The sequence below is a fragment of the Anas platyrhynchos genome, chromosome 5, assembly GCF_047663525.1.
Source record: "Anas platyrhynchos isolate ZD024472 breed Pekin duck chromosome 5, IASCAAS_PekinDuck_T2T, whole genome shotgun sequence".
NCBI classification, from domain to species: domain Eukaryota; kingdom Metazoa; phylum Chordata; class Aves; order Anseriformes; family Anatidae; genus Anas; species Anas platyrhynchos.
In genome coordinates this window covers 35,985,735-36,009,513 of record NC_092591.1, presented here as the reverse complement: position 1 = coordinate 36,009,513, position 23,779 = coordinate 35,985,735, and the positions used below count along the sequence as shown (strand labels likewise).

Here is a 23,779-nt window from a genome sequence, read left to right as displayed (position 1 = left end):
AATTCTGCTTTGTTGCCTCGTTAATTGTGTCTTCTGATGGACAGAGTTGGTGCAGTGAGTGATGTGACAAATGCCTGTCCCTCAGGTACCGGTGTCCAGGATTGGGTTTCATCTGCTTAGTGAAAGCAGCTCAGCAGAGCTTGTTTCCTGCAGATTAAAGCAACAGGGATGCCTAGTTAAAATAAGTAGATGGTCAGCCCAGAGAAACTTCAGCTCATTAACTGTGGATTACAGCTAATAATCTCATCTCCCCTTTTTCCCTTGCCTCAGAGTATGATCATCTCCTGTCTCTTCTTTCCGGCATCGTCCTTTGGCTGAGTAGCTCTTGTCACATGTCCCGTAGTCTCTTCCTACTGCAGTGTTTTAGTGTTTAGAGCCTTTGCTGAATATTTTTTGGTGCTGGTTCACGTTCTTTGGAGAGAAAACATTTAGGAAAAATGCTGATTAGTTATAAGCCAGATGCACAACATAAGATGAGGTATGTTTGGAGGGGAGAGCCTGAGATTAGAGAGATTTGCCTGTGATTACCATCCCATCTGACCCGCCTGGAACAATTTGATTCCTTGTCACCCTGGTGAGTTCTGGAGTCAGCAACTAAGGGTGCCCTTGCATGTTCCAGCTGACCTGACTTAACAGCATTTCAGCACTGAGAGGGAGAAAGAAGGCTTAATTTCCTCCCCCTTGTACCGGTTCTTTCCTTTTCTGCCAACCCAGTAAGGCAGTTCAGTTTACTAACCAAGCAGAAATCTTGCCATAAAATTGTTCATGTATTGCTTGATTATTTTTCTCCAGTTCTAGTGAGTCAAATCAGCTTTCCTTGCAATCAGAAGTCAGCACCAGATAAGCAATGAGAGCAAGCAGTATAACAGGAAGGAGGTGCGAGTGGGGTTGCAGCCCTTAGGCAACAGCAGTGTGTTAGTTGAGCTTATCCCAGGGGAAAACCACACCCTAATGCTAGTACCATGGCAGTCACCATTATATCTCCATTTCTTTCTAGTAGTAATTAAGATTAATTAGATAAACTCAACATAATCTCATCCTAAGGCTATTTGTGAGGGGTAACCAGATACGATACTGTCAGTGTGTGTATGGGGTGGGACTGGGGGAAGAGGAGGAACTGTGATTTTTGTCAAGCCATAAAACTGGCTTTTAAATGGATTTTAAATTCACTGTGCTTGTGTTTGTTCCATAGGGCATGAGCCAGGGGAATTTTTCTTACCAGAGATTTCATTAAGATGGCTTCTGAAAAAAGGCATCCTTCAGAAGCCTTATTAGATAGACCAAATCCCCACAGTTCTAAAAATACCAAAAACATTTTGTTGACCACCCACTATATGATCTTTCCCCCAAACAAACCTTAGAATCATCTCAGAGACAGGTTTGTGATAAAAATTCAAGCAGCGTATAAAGAAAAATATCGAGCAAGTCAGTTTAACTGACAGTTTTCTATAACATGAAGGATGTAATGATGCAGAAACTTCTTTATTTGAAGAAAGGTCGTATCTTTATTATGAATATTGCTGACATGAAAAAAGATGGTTTTGGTAGCATCTGCTAGTCAGGTCAGTAGGTCTGGGTAATTTGATAGAAATGTATGAAGCAAAAAAATCTGATTCAGCTGTGATAACGTAAAGATCTCAAACTGGAAGCTTACACAGAGCTGGAGAAGTCTTGAAGTAATCCTGGAGTTTGTTTAAAAATAGAAGTGATGATTCAGAGAATTTTCTTTTAACTTGTTTTCATTCCAACTTAAAATAATAAAACCTGTCATTTGAGACCACATCAACAAACCAGGTGAAAACATTAATGATGCCAGTCAGCGTGATTTCATGAAAAGTAGGTCATGAAAGTGCTTTTATGGGTATGGTCCATTTCAGTTTCTCCCAGGTAATTTAGTGAAATGTTCATGGTGACTTGACTGGAGTCTTTAATTACATGGGCATAATAGGTTATTCTTTAGAGTATTGTTACATGGATGTTAGATGCATCTTGTATTTTACAGTGTGCAGGGGTTGGGAGGTGTTGTGAGCAGGAGTTATTGCTAACATGGTCCAAAATATTTAAGGTATCTTAATCTAGGTAGTATAAAATATTTGCATGTGGCATTTATGGAAGAATTTTATATAACTTCTTTGATGAATGCTGAAGGCTAAACACTTTATGTAAAGGAAATACTAAAGGGAAAAAAGTCTGACCCTTTACAGAGCAGTGGAAAAGTTATTACTAAAATAATGATGTGGTCTGGTGTCCAGACCATGAAGTGTGGTCTAATACTGGTGGGAACAGCTTAGTGGAGGTTAGAAATATGGTACAGATAATGGGGATAACAACTTTGTAATGGTAGTCCAGGTTGGCTTCAGTTCCACTACTTTATATCTAAGCTAGTTATCCAGACTGCCCGTATACCCAGTGGAGAGAAATGAACATTGCAGAATGATGAGAACAGCGGTTTTCTTGCTCTCAGCTGCAGAGGGCTGATACTTCCCTAACTGACATCTAGGTGTTTGTAGTTACAGGAGATGAATGGTACTCTGTTGTTGTAAAAGATACATTTGCAAGGTGACTGTCTAAATGTAAATAAAAGAAAATAAAAGAAAAATGTTGCAAGAACAGCTTTGTGAAACTTAAATATGACCTTGAAATAAGACAAAGCATTGAACAACAATTAAAGCTGTATGTGGGAAGAACTTATTAAAAGGAAGCTATTTGTTGTTTGGATTTTTTTTTTTTGGGGGGACAAAAGGGAGGAACACCACATTGTTCAGGCCTTCTTACTGAAATGTAAGAAAAGTTGACTTTGTGAGATTTATCCATTCAGGTCAGAATTGTACGCTTTCTACAGGAGTTTATTTCATACCATTGACTGCAGTGCTTCAGGTTTAAACAAAAATACTTGGAGTCACTGCTTCTGGACAAAAAACTACAATTCCCAGGAAAGGGAAGAGTCATCCTAGCTCAACGCAAAACTTCATCTAGTCTTGTGTTCTGGCAAAGGCTGGTAACAGATGCTGAAGAAGGAGTGATAGGATGAAGGCAAAGGCAAGTGATACCTCCCAGATGTACTTTCCCAGACCCCAGCGATTTTCAGCTAATGGGCGTCTTCAGCTGGTGCTAATACCACTTGTATCTAGCAGTATTGGGGCTCACCTTCCAGGTAGTTACCAGTTCAGCCTGTTGCCTATTACCCCATATAAACTTCCCGTATTTACAATATTCCTACGGGAGGGGAAGCATGCTTTTTTATTACATCTATGACTTGAAATCAAAGACTTCTTTTATCAATAATAAAACCATAGGGATGGACAAATTCTTTTCCATCAACTCCTCTATATTGTGCTTGGAAAATACAGTGTGTAGCTCTGGAGGAGCAATCTCTTCCCTCAAAGTCAAGTGTATTTACTTAGATTTCCTCTGCAACTAACATATAAATATCTGCCAGAAAACATTCATTTTCACTTAGGGTCTTTCTCTGGAAGCATCTTTGGAATTACATAATAAATGTTTAACTTCTTAAAGTATGTATAATCTGTTTCAATGGCAAGGTGCAAACAATGAAATATTTCATTTTGACTTAGAGTTTATAGAATAATTTATGCCTATTGCTAGCTGCCTCCTGAGCATCTTTTAATTAATTTTTCAACAGTAGTTTAAATGACATAATGTTGGGCTTGAAGTATTGCTTTCAGTGTGAAGTTTGTGTGGGGTGGAAGAAAAAGCTGTCTTCTGTGCTATTCACGTTTGGCATAAAATTCTTGAATTATATTCAGAAACAATCCTATTTTTTAACAATAAAACACCAAATTTGTTATCTTTAGTTTGTAAATTAAGTTTTGTGCACATAAATCTTGCTGCTAGCTTTCCTGTTAGAGGAAAGAAAATGGCTGGAGTTTGAATTGCAGGCTAGGCTAGGTAGGAAAATAAATAACTATGCAATTGTTGGTGCAGAAAACTCCAGTGTCATTTTTGGACTCCTTCTAGTGGGTATTACCAACTTAGCTTTGTTTCCATAACATTTTCTGTTTTGTAAGTAAAGGTACATGTATACAGTACAGTGTTTTTAATTCACCAAGCAAGCAGTTTAGGGTGGAGACAGCCAAGGTGGCTCAAGTTTTGGAAGCTGCATATGGTATGCTGCTAGATAGGAACTTGATCTTTGATAGATCCTTAGTGATTGCACTTCTTATGCATTTGCTCTCTCTGTCATAAACTATACATTGAGTTTTAAATATCTTGGAGAAAAACAGGGTGTACTAAACTTGATGGAAGAAGTAAAACTAAGGTGCTAATAAGATGTTTTGGATTTTTAAGCATCAGATCTATGTGGCATCTACTGTTGGAGAACTGTAAATATTTCCTTAGGCTTATGTATATCCTTTAATTTATTCATGATTTCTTCACTTACCACTAATTCAGTCACCCAAAGCTTCTGCCAATATTTACAGGATATTGTACAAGATATTAAAAAAAAAAAAAAAAAAAAAAAACAAGAAAAAAAAACACAATTTTTGAATGCTAATTACCTCTGTGCAGAGTATTGACTTTTGAGGAGTTAAAGAGGAATTCAGTAGAAATTACAATGCTGCAGCATGTCTCTTTGTTCTGTGTCACACAGGCACTGAAACCTTTAAATGGAAAACACTGACTAAAGGCAGGGTAATAAAATATCAGGTACTGGGGAGTAGTACAGGGGGCTTAGGGGTGAACAGCTGTGCGAAGACAAGTTTTAGGGCATATGTAGCTTTGCAAGGAGAAAGCACCTACTTGAAAAGCATGGAATATGTTGGAGGAAAGTAAACCAGGAATCAGCAAGTTTGTTTTGTTTAAAAAAAAAAAAAAAAAAGAACAGAAAAGTGAGGCTTTCAAATTTTGAACACTGCAAGTGATTATGCATTGCAAAAATGACAGCCGTTCACTTGGGAAGGGTGTATTTTGATAGCTATTTTTAGTATTTTTGCAGATGCATTTCTTGATAGTGACATTCAAATATTTTGCACTTTATCCCTGCAGAATACCTCATATCAGAATGCTGTTAAAGTACTAATTCATTTTGGTTGTTTTATGAATAGCACGGAATCTGTCTGTGATGGTACAGGTGGTACGGTTATATTTCCATTCTTGTTATCATTCCACTGAATTTCACATTTCTTCTTTTAAGTGCTGAAATTTCAGATAGCTCTAACTTTCCATTTTTGTGCATGTATAAATTCATTCATATATGCAAACCTGCAGCATATGGAAAGGGATGATATAGGACTTTTTTCTTGTAAGATGGCTTTACTTCAGTTTTTTAGCACTGTTAAATTTGCAGGTATTGTATGTTTAAATTCAGTTGTCACTTGAGATACGTGCAACTTTGTTATGTTGCTGAATTCATGGGGGTGTACCTCTGTCATCAGACAAGATAGTTTATAATGCTCAGAAAGCTCAATAGTAGAGCCTTTAACACAAATGTCTTACATTGTTGAACTTTAATTTTTGCAAATGTACATTTCTAACATGTTTTGACATAAAATTTGGCTTTATTCCTGTGGTTAAGCAAATACAATAATGTACCTTAAATAATACACTACTTGGTTAGCAAACAGTTTCTCCAGGCCTATATCTTCCCCTCTACACACTCCCCCAGTTTTTCCACCTTTTAGCATTGAGTAACTTGTGAGACTGTTCTGATACAAAAATAAATAATTAACATCCTTTGTTTGGTACAATTGCCTGCTGTTCACATTTTTAACAGGGGGTGGTGAATTTCTCTCTTCGGTGCGTTTGGCTTCCTGGTTTTTATATTTTAAGGAACGTGAATGAAATGGATTTTACTTTAAAAGCCAGTGTGAGAGGTGTATCCTATTTTAGTCCTGCTTGTGGAAGTACAATGTTGAATTTCAACTTTCTTGAATACACGGAGCTCTTCAGAGAACTGAAGGATGAGAATGAAATCTTAGTATCACTGAAGTCATTGACTCTAATGCAATTGGCAGTTTATTTCCAGTATAACAACTAAGCATGAAAATACAGTTGAAATGTGAGAAGTAAGATGGAGTTTTATCTGTTTTGTTTGTTTTTTAATATGCAAGAACACTGGAACTATTTTGGAGCAGATGAGAACCTCGGTCCAGTAGCTGTGAGCATAAGAAGAGAAAAACCCGAGGAAATAAAAGAAAATGGGCCACAGTACAACTACCGGATCATATTCAGAACCAGTGAGGTAAGCAGTTTGTGACTGATAGTAAGAGAAACTGGAAGGGAGAAGGCTAAATTGAGCGGGGGGCAGTGTGGGTTGGAGTTCTTTGGCTTTTCAACATGGATAGATTTGTCTCCTCTGTATATGCAATCCAGCAATCTCCTAACAAAGGTATACCACATGTTTACATTACGGAGAATACAAGTGAATGTATCAATGATTAATTCCAGAACAAGTAATACAAAAGGCAACTGTGAAGATCATTTTGGTTAAAGCTAGAGAAATAGACAGGAGCTATATTAGCTAGAAGCAAGCAAAGAAGAAGAAAATTACTTCCTCCAATTTCATATGTGGAAGTGGTTAGACTTCGAAATGCTCCACAAGGAATAGTACTCCTAATTTTCCCAAGTATTAGTTTTTTGTGAAACATAAATCTGTAAAGAATTTTGAATCATTGGAAAAATTCTGATTACTTTCAGCTATCAGGATGAGTGACACTTGGCATGTCAGTGTCCATTTCACACAACATGAATTACTTGGTGTATTCAGACTCCATTGAGAATTGGAGAAAAGTACATTTTGCTCCAGTGCTGTTGATAATCAACCTTGTCTGTGTGCATAATTCAACATATAAGCTATTTTTGTTCTCTGTGCTTAGCTTATGACATTAAGAGGCTCTGTGCTGGAAGATGCTATCCCTTCAACTGCAAAACATTGCACAGCCAGAGGACTTCCCCTTAAAGAAGTGCTCGAGTATGTGGTACCTGAGCTGAATATCCATTGCCTAAGGCTGGCCTTCAACACTCCTAAAGTCACAGAACAGCTTATGAAGCTGGATGAACAAGGGGTAAGTACAAAGCTGTAGAATGAGACAAATTGTTTTAAACTGTCAGGTTACTCACTGAACTGCAAAAATCCTTTTTAATTTTAATTGACTTCAGTCAGTCTATTAAAATGCCCCCATTTAAATTAAAGCTTGACGTTTATAGGGAGAAAATTGTGTCTTTCCCCTAAGTTTTGCAGTATATTTGCTTTGTATGAAATCAAGCTCACAGCTATAAGTAGTCTAAAGTTTTAGTTTAGTGTTATGGCAATTGTCCATTTTAATTTACTCTAAAAGAGATTAAGTGATTGTTTTTCAAAGCCTGTTGGAGAGGGAGTTGTTTTGTTCTGGTTTTCATATTATTATAATGCCAATTGAAATCTCCAAAGTTCTTAATGTTTTGTTGTAAAATACTAATGTTGTATTTGGCACAACCATTACCACGGTTCTGCCTATAGTGTTTTTTTTTTTCCTGTCTTAAACAAGTAATGTCAAAATACTCTCACCCTGGTCGTGCAGATGATTTTCAATTAGGTGGTATTCTCCTGTTCTCTTTGAAAATTGAATTAAGGTTTAATAGCTGTATAGCTTAGACTTTACTCAGGACTTTCATTTAGCTAAGTGAATTTTATGATTAAAAACTTTGACAGTGACATTTAACAGCTCTGTTTTGAGTACTGAGATTATTGGTGTCTTTCTTCTGGTCTTCTTTGTTGCTTATGATCAGCCTTTTCTGTACAGAATTAAAATCTATGTTACTATTTTTTCTTGCTGTCAGTCTGATGTTGAAACATAGCCATCATAAAATAGAAAAAGATTTAATCATTATCTGCACCACAAGGGGGAGAGTATGGCTATTCTAAAAAGTGTCAGATCTAAAATATTCAAAGGTCAGGACCTTACAAATATGCCCTTCAAGAACCTCAAATCTGAAAAACGTTGATTAGAAAGTCTTCCCAAGGGGGGAAAAATCTCTCAGAAACTTCTATGTAAATACATAAACTCTGAAATTATTTCTATTAGATATCTAATTAGAAAAGTAATTTAGTATAATTTGGTTCAGAAATCAGTTATGTATTTAAAAAAAAATTAAAGATGAAATTATCCTTACTTCAAGTCTTATCTGTCATTAGCAATCTGGAGTATGATATAGTATGTTTTTTATTACTATTTAAACTTTTGAAAATCATTAAGGGCAATTGATAGTTAAAAATGCACTTTCTACATCAAAGTATTTTTCTGTTTTTGTGGTAATGAAACAGTTTGACACTTCTAACAGAAAAAGATAAGCACACTCTGTACTAATTAGAAGCTGCATTTTTTATCAATTCCAAGCTAACACACAAATTTGGGTAACAGCTGTTCCACTAATTAGGTACACAGAATGTTTATCACTTCTTCTTGCTGTGTGTGTCACACTTTCACTACAGCTTAAACAGGTGCCTGTTTGATATAGCAACTAGGAAGTTTTGTAAATTTAAGACTGTGTAGTGACCTTAGCCTGACTTTGCTGTTAAATTTCACCCAATAACTCCTCCATTGAGACAAATTTGTATCTTCTAATAAAACTTACTCACCAGTTTTGATTAAGGTAGGCTGCCTTTTTGTTTTAATATTCAAATGTGGTTTTAAAGCAGTTGGTAGCTTTCATATTTATGAATTTGCACTTATTTAAATTTATTTGCTTTCAGCTTCCAGACTTGATATCTTTCTCGGCTACATCTTAAAAGTCATTTTCATGTGTTTTTTTTCTGCAAAGTTTTTTTTGTATGCAGTCATTAAATCATCTGTTGATCTTGTTTATGATAAACTAAACAGATTGCACTTTTCAAGTCTCTCACTGCAACATATTTTCTCTGAATTTCGTATTATTTTTGTCTGAGCTCTGTCTCTTCTAATCTTTCAATTTCTCAAGAATGTAGATAATCTGAGCTGCATACAATGTCCAGTATCAGAATGGGAATATGCTGCAAAGACAGGTGGCTCTTCTTGCCCATTGTTTTACTGGTGTTGTATGTCAAGTTGCATGTTCCTTACTTCCCCTCAGATCATTAAAGTCAACGTAACATCTGCTGTTCTGTACATACAGCCCACATTGTTCTCACCTAGCTGTTCTTCCTATTGACTTGATTGAAATGTGTTCATTTGAATGGTTCCACGGTAAAAAGCAATCTAATCATTCTGTTTCTTAGTGGCAGCTTCTTGGCTAATTACCATCTTCATCTTGAATGCAGAGTCCATGGTAACTTTAGGTTTACGTTCAAATATGACTTAAAAATTTGGATATCAATGCAGCTTTACTCCATTAGAAGTTTATGGCGATTCCTTATTCACAAAAACACTGTGAAATGTCAGTTGGTTTTTAATATAATTCTGTATTTATAATAAAAAAAAATTGCTGACTGCTTAAATGCAAGATGTACTTTCCACTGTCTTTCACAGGGTGCTAGACAAATACTGGAAGTGCACTTCTCCCTCATATATAAATAAGTAAATGTTTCTAGATTATTAAAATGAAGCTGCTACTTCGGAAGCTTTACCACAGCATAAATCATCCTTCAACCCCTTCTTTCATTCTAACTTTGAGTTATATAGTTTAAGGACCCTAGATTTAGCAGAAGGTCAAGATGTAATGGGGACTGTTTCTTTCTCCCACTGGATCTGTTTGTTTTTGTTTGTTTGTTGATTTGGAAATAGCAGCTTGTTGTCTTATGAAACTTATTTTTTTTGGAAGTTCAGCAAATCGAAAAAGGTATCATACTCTTTGTGTGGTCCTTACTTAGTTCCTCAGGTTGACATTTGCAGAGGTATAAAGGGCAGTTGTTTCATTGCTCCTGGGAGTTGAGGATCCTATTTATGTTTATGCTCTGGAAAACCTTTCCTTCCCTCAAAATTGAAACTTAATATGTGTGCTTGGTGAGAACTGTTTTCTTTGTCCTAACTTGTTCAAGTAAAATTAGTAGAACCTGTTACAATTAGCAGAGCAGCTAAGCCATGAAACACTTCAACCCATCGTATTTCCTTCAGAGTAGACAGAGAGCACATTTGAAGACTGAGTATTGCCTGAATAGTCCACATCAAGATTTCCCACTAATAATATGGAAAGTGCAGTTGCAGTTTTGGAAATCGGCCTATAAATGTTTCTTTCATACAAAAGGGATTGACATGCTGTACTCATATTTTTACATATGAAATTTGGACATATTTGGGAGATAAAAGTTAGGTAGTCCTTGTGTCAGAAAATTAAAAAAAAAAAAAAAAAAAAAGTGTTTCAGAGGGGGAAAAAGAAACATCCTAGAACTGTGACTCATTACATTTGCTTAATTACTTCAGCAGGAATAACTAAACCAAGTTGGTCTTTACCTGTCTTTTCTCCCTCCTTATTTTCCTGCTGCTAATACTTTCTCTGTCACAATGCATCTTGAGTAGTAAAAGAAGAATGCAATAATAAAACAGCATTTTTCAAAATTCAGAAGTTTTATTTCTTTCTTAGAATAGAACAAATTCTGAGGGCTTTTAAAATAACCCACTGTAAGTATAATTAGTTAAAATTAATGAATTTTACTTGAATTGTATCTATGCACATCATCCCAGAAGGTTCCAAGACCTTGTTCTGTGACCTGTTAGATGACTTTTGAGAGAAGTCATCTCTCAATGAATGTATGTTCAGATGACTTTGTTTTCAGTGCCTGTTTATGGAAAATCTATCTAGACTTCACAGTAACCTGTAATCCAGACTTGTAAATCTCTGTCAGTTTTCATAGACTTTTCTGGATTTCATTCGGATAGATCTGCTTGATATTTTTTTTAACGACCCATTGCAAAAATTGACAAGTAAGAAGAAAGATTATTTACCATGCAGTAGGTATGCACTAGACAAATTAGACACGATCTCCAAAACACTCCTTAGCACTCTGCTGGTCAGTTTCTGCGTGTGAAAATGTTTACAGAGATGTCAGTAAACAGCTGTTGGTGCTGCTTTTTTTTCCTTTTATGTCTTCTGTTTCTGTAGTCTAGACATAAAATATGCAGATGTGGCCCTTTTTGTGTGTGTTTCAGTGGAAACAGTATGTTTTGAAGACTCACAATTGTAGTTGGATTAAAAAATTACTTACTTTTGCATGGTTAGATTCTGCCTTATTATTTAGCTGTTTTGTTACTGCATTTTTTTTAAATCAGAGAAGGCCAACTAATGTCACTGAACCATTTAAACATGATTAATAGCTAAGCACAGTAATATGTGAATAATTTTTTTCTTCTCTTTAAAATGAAGGACCATTAATTTTATCACCAGTTATAGAAATGAACGAGTGCCATGCCCTGCTTTTCCATGTGGAAGGTTTAGTATAGTAATGGCAGTATCAGCCTAAGTCAAGTTCCTGATGTTTTTCAGCCAACACTTGCAATGTAGCTCAATTTAAGACATTCACCGTATGCAAGCTGTAATCTCTTCTTCCAGAAAGTAAAGAACATCAATGTTTGTTTCACTTTGGAAATCAATTCTATCTTCAGATTAAATATGCCATTGTCAAGGCGATCATGGTGGAAAACTATGAGAATTTTTGGAACTAGACTAACATTTCAAATTAGACTGATGGTTGGGTATTTTTTTCTTTGTGAATTAACGGTTTAATAAAAAATTCTCAAGTGGATTCAGTAAGTAAGCTGCTATATCACTTGGCATACATACAAGATTTTTGTATTTTTCCCTTTGCAGTTAAGTTACCAACTTAAGGTGGGTATCATGTACTGCAAAACTGGGCAAAGCACAGAAGAGGAGATGTATAACAATGAATCAGCAGGACCAGCCTTTGAAGAGTTTCTTCAGCTCTTGGGAGAACGAGTTCGGCTCAAGGGATTTGAAAAGTATCGTGCTCAGCTGGATACAAAGAGTAAGAGATTTTGTATTTTTCTCTTAAGTGAACAAAATACATAATATGGTTGCAAATTGAATTTTTGCACAGAATTGCTAAAAATAGCCTCTTCGCTATGGGAAGACAGTTGCTCAATATTGGAAGCGAAAGCAGAGCAAACACTTAATTTGACCCATACCCATATGGTTTTTCAACTCTGATAATTACTGGATTTTTATACTAATTTCATATGAAATTGTCACTAAAGCTGCAACATGAAACCAGTAGACTGTGGAGCTGTTATCAGCATCTGAAACCCATTATCAGTATTTTGTAAAGAGTAATCAAAACAGTTGGTATGCAATTAATTTTTGAATAATGTGCTAATAGACTGAGTCAAAAAAAAAAAAAAAAGTTTTGAGAACCTGTCTTTGTAATTGCACCTCGATGAGCTGATCTGTTGTTTTTTATGCAATGTCTGTTGCATATACTTTCTCCTCTAAGCAGTTTTTCCTGCTATCAAATGTATTCTTCCCTCTGTGATATTTCTTCTGATTTATGGAAATAAAAATGTATTTGACAGTTTTAATCATAAAACATTGCGACAGAAATGCACAGGAAAGATGATTTGAGGTGACAGTAACTGAAAGAAATGCTCGTGTTTTGGAATCGAGTTTGTGAAATACCTGTTTATCAGCTAGTACTAGTTTATTGAATTTGTAAATCTATTTAAAAATACTCCAGAGACAACTTTGACCTGTCTTTCTATGGGCATTGGCACTAACCAACTCCTATGGAGATCTCTTGCTATTTTGCTCACTTGCAGCATAGGAATTTAAATAAGGAGTTGAGACATGACAGCAGAAAACATTCATCAACTTCAGTGCAGCAAAAATTGCTTTTGGCATGGTTCTCCTATGACAAATTTAGTAACTTGCTCTGCTTTAGTGCTCCAACATTCTACCTTGTGTGCTTGGTTCTTGCAGGGATCATGTTGCCATCTCCTCATGTTGTTTTTGATCAGCCAAAGCATTACTACTCAGAATTAGAAAATTTCCCATGGTTTTAAACCTAGATTAATACCCGTGCTTCACACATTTGCCATTAAGCCACCTCTTTTTGTTGCAATGCTCATGATACCCTTTGTTACTTTTACTCTCTTGAGTGCATTTACACATTGCAGTTCTCCTCTGTGCTTTTCTCATGTTAACCTTAATTAGCCAAGTTACTTTTATTGATGTGGGAGGTGTGGATTTCCCTACTTCCCCCCACATGTGCAGTATTACCTGGTAACCTTCCTCTGCACTTGTCCCAGTTTGAATTCATTCTCTTTAATTTTAGTGACTACGATTACATACGCTATTCCAAATGAGAGTCAGACAGTTTTTTGCCTGTACTGGATATGTAATACAGTATATTCTAGGGTTGGTTTTTCCTTTTTTGTTACAAAAGTGTTAGTTTGCCAATTATAAAAATAAGTCAAGTCAAAAATCAAATGTGTATAGAAAACCAAAAGTATTATTTATTATTTCATCACTTCTGGTTTTATATTGTGACCTCCTTGTTATTTTCAGTAGGTGCAGTAAAATACAACTTTCCCTTCCTTTTAGTTTAGTTAGTGTAAGACATCTGAAAAGAAAACAAAAAGCTGTGGACTCCCAGCTTCTTTGGTGACAGTCCACAAATTGTTTTCTAGTACATGTAAATGCCGTATGATTCAGGGTTCACTCATCTGATAAGATATACCCATTAAAGCTGCAACTGCCCTAGGTACTTGAAATTCTCTCCCAAAGAGTAGAATATCTCAGTAATATTTTAGTTCCTTCTTGTTGGTTCTGACTTGGGGAAGGAACCTTGTCAAGTTCTGATTTTATGTACTACAATATACAACCTGTTGGGTGGACATATATATACACAGTTTGAGTTAACAGAATCTCTCCTAGTTTTAAGTCGTATTCTCTTGTGGTAAAACTTTCCTACTCCATGCTGAGAGCTTAAGTTTTTTTCCCACTTCTGAGCAGGTTATGCACCCAGTGGACTACCTGTTCTAAAAATACAAACAGTTTGCTGTGATCAGAAGGAAGGGGGGATGATAGATAAGTGGGAACTGCTGCTTTCATGAAGTGTTTCATAAGTTTTGTTTCAGGCAAGGTTTGCAAGTTCTCGTGTGCAGGAACTCACCAGCTGGAACTGCATGAACTCCTCAGTTTTCTGAAATCTTTAGGGTTAAGTTGTCCGCAGGATCACTGAGGAAACATGAGGACTACATAGCATGCATGAGTTCTTAACAAAGATGTTTCAATACCAGCAAATGCGAACAATGGAAACAGATTATTGTCATTCATCTTAATGGAGCTGGGTTTTCCTTTGTGCCAACATTCAAAGCACGGATTGGAAGTGGTGGAAGAAAAGATAGGTGTTTTGTGGGCGCAACACTAAGCTCTTTGGATAGCTACATCCAGGAACTGTTAATGTATTTTGTACGCAGACATAGATTATTAAGAAACATCTGCTTGGCTGAAGGTGTCCAGCCTCTACTACATATTTAGTGAAGTGATTTTGAGGTTTCCATAATTGAATGAATATTTAATTTGACATAGCATTAAGAAGCAGCAGCATAGGGAGGAAGGAAGCACAAGATTTAGAATAGCTGCCCAATGGTGGAACAAAAGCAAAGCTTTCTTTGGCTGGAGTGACAGTCTCAGAAACCTGTCTCCTTGAGAACGGTACAGAAAGCCTTGTGAGGCATTCCAAACAGTGTAAGGACACCTGTATGAAACAAGCAGGAATGTAATTAAAATCAGGTTAATGCTGGGGTGTTGTTCCACTGGGAGTTCAATTCCTTGATGAGGAGCTGAAGTTCACGGTAAAAGTAGAAGTAGCTGTTTTGGGAGCTGTTGGTTCGCTCTAACGTAGGTCAGGGCTTTGCTGCCCTGCAGTCCTGAGGCCATGCATCCTGCTGCTCATTGTGAGGCTGCCGGAGCCTTGGCAGGAGCTGTACGCAGCTCCTAGGACTTGCAGGTGGCTGAGGAGCTGTGAGTTTCCTCCTGCTCAAGAGCAGCTGTGTGTTGAGGTGTGGGCAACCCATGTACAGGCAGGACGTAATTAATAGTTACTGTAAGTATGTAACCTGTCTTTTCTGCCCTGGTCCTGACACTCAAACCCTGTTCAGGAAGAGGCTGTGTTTTTGCTGTGACTTGGGTTTATAGGGTTTTATTTTAAATGCTATCATATATAGAGGCCCACACCTTCTCCCTTTTCCAGCTCTGTGCTCTTGCGTTGCTGGAGACCACCATTGTGAAATAGTTCTTCTGTTCTCATTATTCAGGAAGTTTTCCTGAATGAAAATTGTGCTGTGCCAGCACAGCTGGTTGCAGAGATGCTCTTAAAAACAGATGTCTGTTCATTAGCGTGCAAGAAAGGTCAGAGCAAGGAAGGCTACTTTGCTGGTTTCTGTACCTTTGGCAATACTTTGCAGAATAGGAAAAAGCAGATGCATGATGTGAGACGGGATGGAAGACTTTCTCAGTGTGGAGAGAAGCTGATTTGTATATCTACTGTGGAAATACAAGACTTCTGTATTTTATGCAAATTTGGTAATTTCACTATAGCAAAAGGCAATTTCAGAACAGTTGTTCTTAGAAATTTTTAGAATTAGGGGCCTAATTGGTAAGTATCCGTAACTGAGCCAATTTTTAAAAGAAGGAATCTCATGCATCCTATTAACGGAAAGCCTATTTAAGTATACTGGATCCGTCAAGGGCTTTAGCTTTGGAGCTTCGCCAGTGCAACAGTGGAAAAGAACTGCTACTTTTAAAGTTTTGTTTGTGTGTTTTGAGCATTACCAGAGGGGAAGCAGTCTATCTCCTGGCAGCCTGCAGACTTTGGATAGGAAATAGAGCTTGAAAAAGTCAGCTCTCCCACGGTTGCTAGGAAGTTTTTAGGCATCACTTGAAAGTAATAAATACCACAGCAATCTTTGGAATTATAACTTCAGTCATTTGACTTTGTTTTTTCACTTGTCATACATGCTTTATTTCCCTTCCCCCTCCCTCAGTCATATTTCTCAATACTTCAAATTAGTAAATGAAATCGGGTAATGCAGGGCCTGGTAACCTGACCTGTGTGTTCAGCAGAGCCACAGAGTGGTTGGTGCAGGAAATAGAGGTCATAAACTCTCTTACAACTTATATTAGTTTAAAATCCATTTGATGAGATGAGCAGTTTAGCTACAAATGCTGAGTTTCTGGATTAGGTGTTCATGTTGTATGACTTCTCGGTTAAGACATCACAGTATTAAAACAGGATAGAATATATTAAACAGATTACGAATTTAGGGAATGTGTGGACTACAAACTGATGTTCGGTTTAGAGGCTGTTAATAAACTACAATGTTTCAAATGAAATAATTACCTTGCACTTCTTAACTTGTGCTATATTACATCTTTTTAACCATGTGTAAGAAAGCATATATTTATTATTGGGTCAGAGACATTCATTGGGAGGCTAATGACGAAGAAAGATCAGAAGTTCCTGGGAGTGCTTAAAAAAACTGACATGGAGAATGGAGGGAAGAGGGCATCTGAATTTCTGTGTGTTTGTATTACACAAATGTTTGTATGTTATAAAATAAAGGACTACTCAGAAAAGGTGTCTGAAAGTGACTTGGCTATTACAGCAGTCAAACATGAATGAATGCTTGGTGTAGTCCTTGTGTGTAATGGAAAGGGATGCAGGTTTGACAGGTGCTGGCTGAAGATGGGCCAATAACCAGGAGAAACTAGGAAATAAGCCAGGGCTGTTAAACAGCAAATGTGAATTGGAGGAACATAAAGCTCTGAAGCTTTTGTTCTTGTGCTGCTTAATTGTGAGCACTGCTGCAATTTGTAGTAATGGCTGTTCTTTCTTCTGCCCAATTGGTATAATTTTTTTTGTTTCCCTACAATCCTTCACAACATATTTTCCTTCTAAACACTGAGATGGATTTTCTACTCTTACTGATTTTTATACAGTTTCCTAGCACACAGTTTTAAAAAGCTGCTTAGGAGCATGCTGGCCAAGTCAAGTGGCTTCAGTAAGGTTCTGCTTAATAATCGGAGTAATTGAATATATCACTATGAGCATAGCCTTCTTATTGAATTTGCAGAACCAATACTGTTGTGGGATTTCTGTGCATCTCGAGGGAGGAAGGACAATGAAGAAAGAGCCCTCTGCAGGGCTCCATTCATGAAAGTTGATAGTTTGGCTTAGACGCATGGGTATTGTTCTAGTGTAGCATTTTCAATAATGAGTCAGAACTGCTTTATTCGGTGTTATCTCCTGATAAGCTCCCCCCTTAATATTTTTTTGTGTTATTTATCAAAGTTTATGTACAACTGTACAAATTTGCATATGGGTTGGGGGGGCAGTAAGGAGTTACGCTGATGTTTGGGTGACTTTCAAGTGCATCTGTCTCCTTCAGCATGTGCTGTAATGATCAGGCAGATGATGCAAGCTGCTGCGAACTGAGTGCAAGAAGAAATGATTCCACTTCAGCTGTCATGCTGTTGTAATTAGCATTAAAAAGAAAATATTCAGCAGATAGCTAGTTTTTTTTTTTGTAGTTGCAATGTTGAGTGTTGGAAAAGACAGCCTTTGAAACATTTTCTGAGTTTTTTGATAAGATTCTAGAAACGCTTTTTTTCTCTTCACCTTTTACTAAATATAGATAATTTAGAAATGCAAAATCTCTGTGCAGCTCTAATGTAGAAATTTTTGCATTTAATTTTATGGATGATGTTGCAGTTTTTAACTGATACAAATGCTTCCTTTATTTTTCCAAATTTAACAGGAAAATAGAAATTTTTGTTAAAGCTTAATACTCAAAATCTAGGTAAACAATCAGTGCACTTTACTGTATTCTAAATACTTCACAAACCTCAGAGCTATCATTTCCTTAGTAACATGATCTGCCAGTAAAATATTCCAAGGTGTAGTGTTTAACAGTTCATCTTTTTTTTTTGTTATAAATAGCTGACATTATGTAAAGTAGTGGCATGTTTATATAACTTCAGATAACCAGGATGCTTTTTTTTCCTATATGTAAATTAGTTATTTTTAAAATTTTATTTGAAAACTGGCTTTTTGCACTGTAGATAGCAATTATGTTTAATAGAGTGTGTTTACTGTTTTGGCTTTAAACGTATTATTTGTTAAATCAATGGAACACTTTTCAGGGTGTTTTTTTTTTTTTTAAGATGGAAAAAGTAAAAATGAAAGTTCCCAATTTGTCTGTAACCAAGTGTTGTCTTCAACCAACGCTTTGTAAACTTTAATTATCCCCTTCTTTTTTTTTTCTTCCTAAACTTCATAATCCCAGTTTTTATCATTTTCTCTCCACATGGAAGTCTCTCCATCCACGTATAATTATTTTTGTGGCCTGTTTCTGGATCCCTTCTATTTCTTCTATAACTTTTAAAATAGGGTGGCCAGAGCCCAAACCAGGTGAGAGTACCTTTGATTAATATACCAGCATTATAGTGTCATTGTCAGCTTTTTCCACCATCATCTGTAAGCATGCAAACACCCCATTTTTGACTACTGCTTTCCATTAAGCACTGCTTTTAGTGAAGGCTATTTTTTTGAGTTATTACAGTTAATTCAGAGTCCTGGTATTTATGTTTAAAAGAACCCTCTCTGTTCTTTCACATATTGTGCATTATATGTCCATCAGTTTCCAGTTACGCATGAGATCATTGTATGCATTCCCAGTATCTGTCTGCCATCCTTTTCAAGTCCTTTTTGCATTCTGTGCAGTTCAGTTTCATTCTGATTAGCCTGAGATGCTGGATGGTGTCTGAAAACCGTGACATCTTGCTACTCACATGTTTTTTCCAGCATATCAATAAGCTTATGTCACACAATTTCCGAAGAATCTCTCCAAGTATCGCAATGCACTGTATTTTTGAACTGAGTTGAAAGTTGGCTGTTGGTTTGTTCTGTTGGCTTACTGCTCTACAAAAGCACTTCTCCATTTCTGGGTGACTTTTCTGAACTCTGCTGTCTCTGCAATACTGTCAGAGTTGGGTTTCTACCCTTATGCCTCCCAGAAAAATCCCCCCCCACACATACCGTTTTTAGAAACGCAGCAAAGGGTGTAAAAGTAGGGATGAACTAATGGGCGAGTGACTTCCTAACTGCACACATCCAGACTAGCCTACCAAATGAAGCCAGATTGCCCCATTGTTTTAGCACAAACTAGGGAACTTCTATTTAACTGCATCATGTGTAAATTAATACATTTACTGTGAGGAATGCTTTTTTATTATATTACATTACTCTGTATCTTAGCACTTTTATACACATGTAAATCATGTGTGTTTGTGGAGGTTAATACCCACCTACATTTTATAAATACAGTTTGTGCTTCTTCTCCATATGTTGGTCATTTTTCATGCTTAAATGGGCTTTTTTCAGGATATTCTGATATTCTTGCTATTCCTAGCAAGTTCAACTTGTGTCATTTTGCTTTGGCAGGTGAATAAACTCTGGGTGAATTTTTATTTGCCTTTATGTAAGCTAGGATTGAGGATGAATAGGAATTCTCATCTTGCCAGATGATTTTGTTGATAGTAATGAAACTTGATTTTTTAACTCCTTTTAATAATGCTTTTATTTTTTTTCTTTAATTGAAGCTGATTCAACAGGTACTCACTCTCTGTATACAACCTACAAGGACTATGAAATCATGTTCCATGTATCTACTATGTTGCCATACACTCCAAACAACAAACAACAGGTAAGGTGGACCATGTCTAACAATTAATTTTTCCTCTGTCTGAAAAGTAGTTGAACTAATGAATAATTATGACAACTTTTATTTGTTACCAGCAAATGAAGCACTTAAAGATCAAAAGTAAAACTGGCCATCTCTGTGTCAAAAGATGAGCAAATCAGGTCATTGTAGGTACACCATAGCTATATTTTACTACAGAGGACTGTTTTCTATTTCACTATGGATTATTTAATAAAACTTTAATGATGTCAGTAGCACATTTGTATTTCATATATGAGGTCATACCTTAAGTCCAAAGGGCCATAGTGTACACAAAGTAGTTTTCTAACTTCCGCAACAATGTCAATTATACTTCAAGTATTGCATTCAGCAAACTGTAATGTGTGTTGAATCATAGTTGATGAGTGAGTGGTACAGCACACTGCATAGCCATTTGAAAGAAGACGAGACAAAATCCTTTAATTTTTTATTTTATTTTTAACATATGAAGAGCTATATAGACTGATCTGCTTTGTTACTCTAAAGCACTTGTAAAAAGAGAGAGACAAACTAAACAGGTGACTGCTTAAAAACAATAAAAAATGGCATTTCTTCTGTGCTTCACTTGGACTACTGCAGTTAAGTAATATTACAGTCTCAAGTTAATGGAGAGAAATAGAGACGTTTTCCTTTCAGAGAAAAAAAACAAAGGCCAATAAGGATCCCATGACACCTTTTATAAGAACAGATGTTAATCCAAGTGTCCTGACCAATTTACAAGTTAAATAATTACATTGTACTTATATAAATTCTCCTTCTGATACATTTGAATGAAGTTAATTATATTTTCCTTTTTAAATATTAGGCCATGTTGTTGCAGACGGTGTGTTTCCATTTTAATCTAAAAATTGTTAGTTTTATTCTTTTACACATTATTCTTTTTAGCTTGCTTTTGTATACTAAATATTATACTTTTTTTTTTCTATCTTTACTGTAGTCTTGCATTTACTGAAAGAAGCCTATCAGAAAATTTTTATAGGCTGTTTTAAGGACAATGACAACTTTTTTCAACTTGATTTAGAACCTAACTTCTGGCTTGTGGAATTGTGTGAAGCAGGGAATGTTTTCCAGCTTCTGTCTGTCACTGATGACTGATTACATACTAGCAGGTGTTTGTTGTTTTTCTCATTTTTATTTATATTAAACTTTCCTCTTCTTTATATACGTATATTAGATGTAGAAATGAAATTGGTATGGAAATAAATGCCCATGCCTGAAGTTTGTTAGATAAATAACTAACATTCTGTTACTTAGCATGTAAATCCTTATCTGTTTTGGTTTTCAGCTTGAAATATAAAATTGAACAATAGTAATTGAAAATAATGAGAAATAATTGAAAAAATGTGAGAAGAATTATTTAACCTGTGTTTTTTTTTAAGCTTCTGAGAAAACGACACATTGGAAACGATATTGTGACAATAGTTTTCCAGGAACCTGGAGCACAGCCATTCAGCCCAAAGAACATCCGATCCCACTTCCAGCACGTCTTTGTCATTGTGAGAGTACACAGTCCCTGTACTGACAGTGTGTGTTACAGGTAGCTGTTACTAGTTTCACTGAAAACATGGAATTGAGTGTAAATGGAGGTGTAGTTCCTTTTTTTTTTTTTTTTTTTTTTAATTTTCAGTAGAGAAACATGATGAAAGATTGAGGTCTAAGAGATTTGGGGATATGGGAATTTATATCATTGTTTCTTAAAAGGTAGATAGACACGTGAGTATCTAAATGAGAAAACTCTTGTGTGCTCTTGCTTCGTCTTTAGTCAAGCATTCAGGAATTCTTTGAAATGTCTGTTCTCGTTTTGATTCTCTTCATAACAGCATTTGAGATTTTCCTTTTTTATTTTTATGAATTCACTTTTTGTTCAGGTAACTTAGACATCTGAGTTTGTGCCTTTTTTGAAATGAAGACAGTGGGGAAAAAGTATGACTGATAAGAAGCTAGTTTATTGGTAACATTTTGTCTGAAATACCTATTACTTAATTTTCTTCTGTCAAAAAAAAATAAAAACAAAAAACTATTCCAGAGCATTATGCAGCAAAAAGTCTTATTGTAACCTTCAAGTTCTTAAGATTAAACTAGAAAATGCTAATTAATAGCAACATACAATGAAGTATTGCAAGATAAGATTCCTACCTGGTGTAAATTTTTTAACTAAACTAAGCATAGAAATAATGCTCTTTTAATGTAATTGGAACTTTTTACCTTTGCTACATCCAGAACACTTGCTGTATTTTTATTTTGAAATACTAATTAATCTCAGCAAACTCTTAATTATTATTATTATTATATGTATAATATGATGTGTCACAGTAATGGGTTTAGACCAGTTACCTTGAAACGAGATAGGTGAACATCTGTATTTCAGTAAACACGGATTAATTCCAAAGCTAAGTGTTAAATTCAGGCAAGCTCTTATGTAAAGGAAGAGCTAAAGAAGTTGACTACAGTGTCTTTGAAAAACATGAACATACCATCTCATATAGATACAGTAGGGTTTGAAGGTTTTTTGTTCCCAACAGTTTTTGATAACGCCCTTACTCAGCAGTACTGGAATAAGTGCTGTACTTTGTACATGTATTTAACTTTACTGGAGTTCGGCATGTTTATGTTGATACTCATTTTAAGGCAGTTTGTTGACTGTACGTAACTAGATAGATGTTTTTTAATCTTCATGTTGTTTCCTGACCCTTTCTACTAAAAATCCACAAATGGTGAACCATAGAAGTTGGAGTACTAGAGTTTTAAGTTCCCTCAAAACTGTCATTTTGTGTTGTACTTCTGAAGACAAAATGCTGTTTAGTTTGTTTTCTTAAACTTTCAAACGTTTCAGGAGAAAAACAAAACGATCTTGAAGGAAAGGGAAAGTAGGAAATCCCTCCTACAAATATATTTTCCATCTGAACTTGTGTATTTACAGATCTGTTTTCAGTTACTGTTTTAGATAGTATGATTCATTTTATTTTTTTCATTATAAAAAGCATGCTGAAGTTTTATACTCTTTATACTGTAATAAATCTATCTCATGGGTTATATTTCTAGCCTTCGGGCTTTTGAATCTTGTTTTTGTTTTTCAAATATTTTTCAAATATTCACAACTGTAAGGGCTAGAACCTGATTGATTACTATTAGTGAATAATAATATATAGTGAATAAAATTACGTGAAAACTTCAGCTTTAGTGACGCTACAGATGTAGATTTTCAGGGGTGGGAGCTGGAAAAAAGCTCTAAGTGTGTCTGTGTTCATTTAAAAATTGGCTAGGTGCTAAGTGCCAATCCTGTGATTTTATTTATGCACATTGGTCTTCAGGCTTGTGTGCAGACCAGATTGATGCTGGAGTCTGCCACTGCATTGAATGTTTTGTGTACTGTCTTTTAAGACTAAAATCCTTTCTCCTTTTCTCCCCCCCCCCCGGTGTGAACACTTGATTTAAATTTATAGAATTCCATTATGAAAAGTTTTTCTAGGAAACTTTTCAAAGCAAGTTTGACCTCTTTTTCAGTGGATTATTTGGAAAAGTTTCATAGATTCATAGTTCTAGACAAAACAGGAAGCCATATAGCATAAAATTGTACTGGAATTTATATTAAAAACTACATAAAAGGTATAAAATTAAGCACTGTCTTGGCCAGTGATTCGCCTTCCAAGCTAAGATAAACAATATTTCAAAAGTCTGGCTTCTCCGTCAACATCATTCACATTTTAAAACTTCTCTAGCATATGTTAAAGATTAAAGTCTTATCCCTGTGGTTCATGATATTGAAAACCTAATTAAAGAAAATGTCGCTGTTAGTTTTCCATTAAATTCAATTAATTGTGTTTAACGCTTAGGCTTGTGTCTCTTGAAGATCATCAAGAGCCAGATAGTTGCATCATGGGCACTCCATGTTGCATATATATATATATATATATATATGTATGTATATGTATATAGGCATACATTTGAAGGAACTATAGTGGTCTATGGCATCTTTGATTATCTGTTGCCTAAAAAAAAAATAATTAAAACCCAATAAATTAAAATCAAAACCAAGATTTGGGTGATCCCCATCCATTCCCATCCCCTCAAACGCTTTGCTAGTGTTTCTGCAATCTCAGTTGTTGATTTGG

The 23,779-nt window shown here is 35.8% G+C and overlaps 1 protein-coding gene across 14 annotated transcripts in view; it reads left to right on the top strand.

Annotated features, from left to right (window-relative positions):
- Nucleotides 1-23,779, top strand: part of SIPA1L1 (signal induced proliferation associated 1 like 1) — a 202,704-nt gene that overhangs the window by 134,554 nt on the left and 44,371 nt on the right. For all 14 annotated transcript variants that reach the window (XM_027458314.3, XM_027458313.3, XM_072038826.1 and 11 more), the window contains 5 exons: nucleotides 6,072-6,202; nucleotides 6,837-7,025; nucleotides 11,719-11,893; nucleotides 19,528-19,631; nucleotides 21,047-21,204. In XM_027458314.3, coding sequence (XP_027314115.1) covers nucleotides 6,072-6,202; nucleotides 6,837-7,025; nucleotides 11,719-11,893; nucleotides 19,528-19,631; nucleotides 21,047-21,204 — 757 coding nt within the window. The remainder of the gene's footprint in view (nucleotides 1-6,071; nucleotides 6,203-6,836; nucleotides 7,026-11,718; nucleotides 11,894-19,527; nucleotides 19,632-21,046; nucleotides 21,205-23,779) is intronic.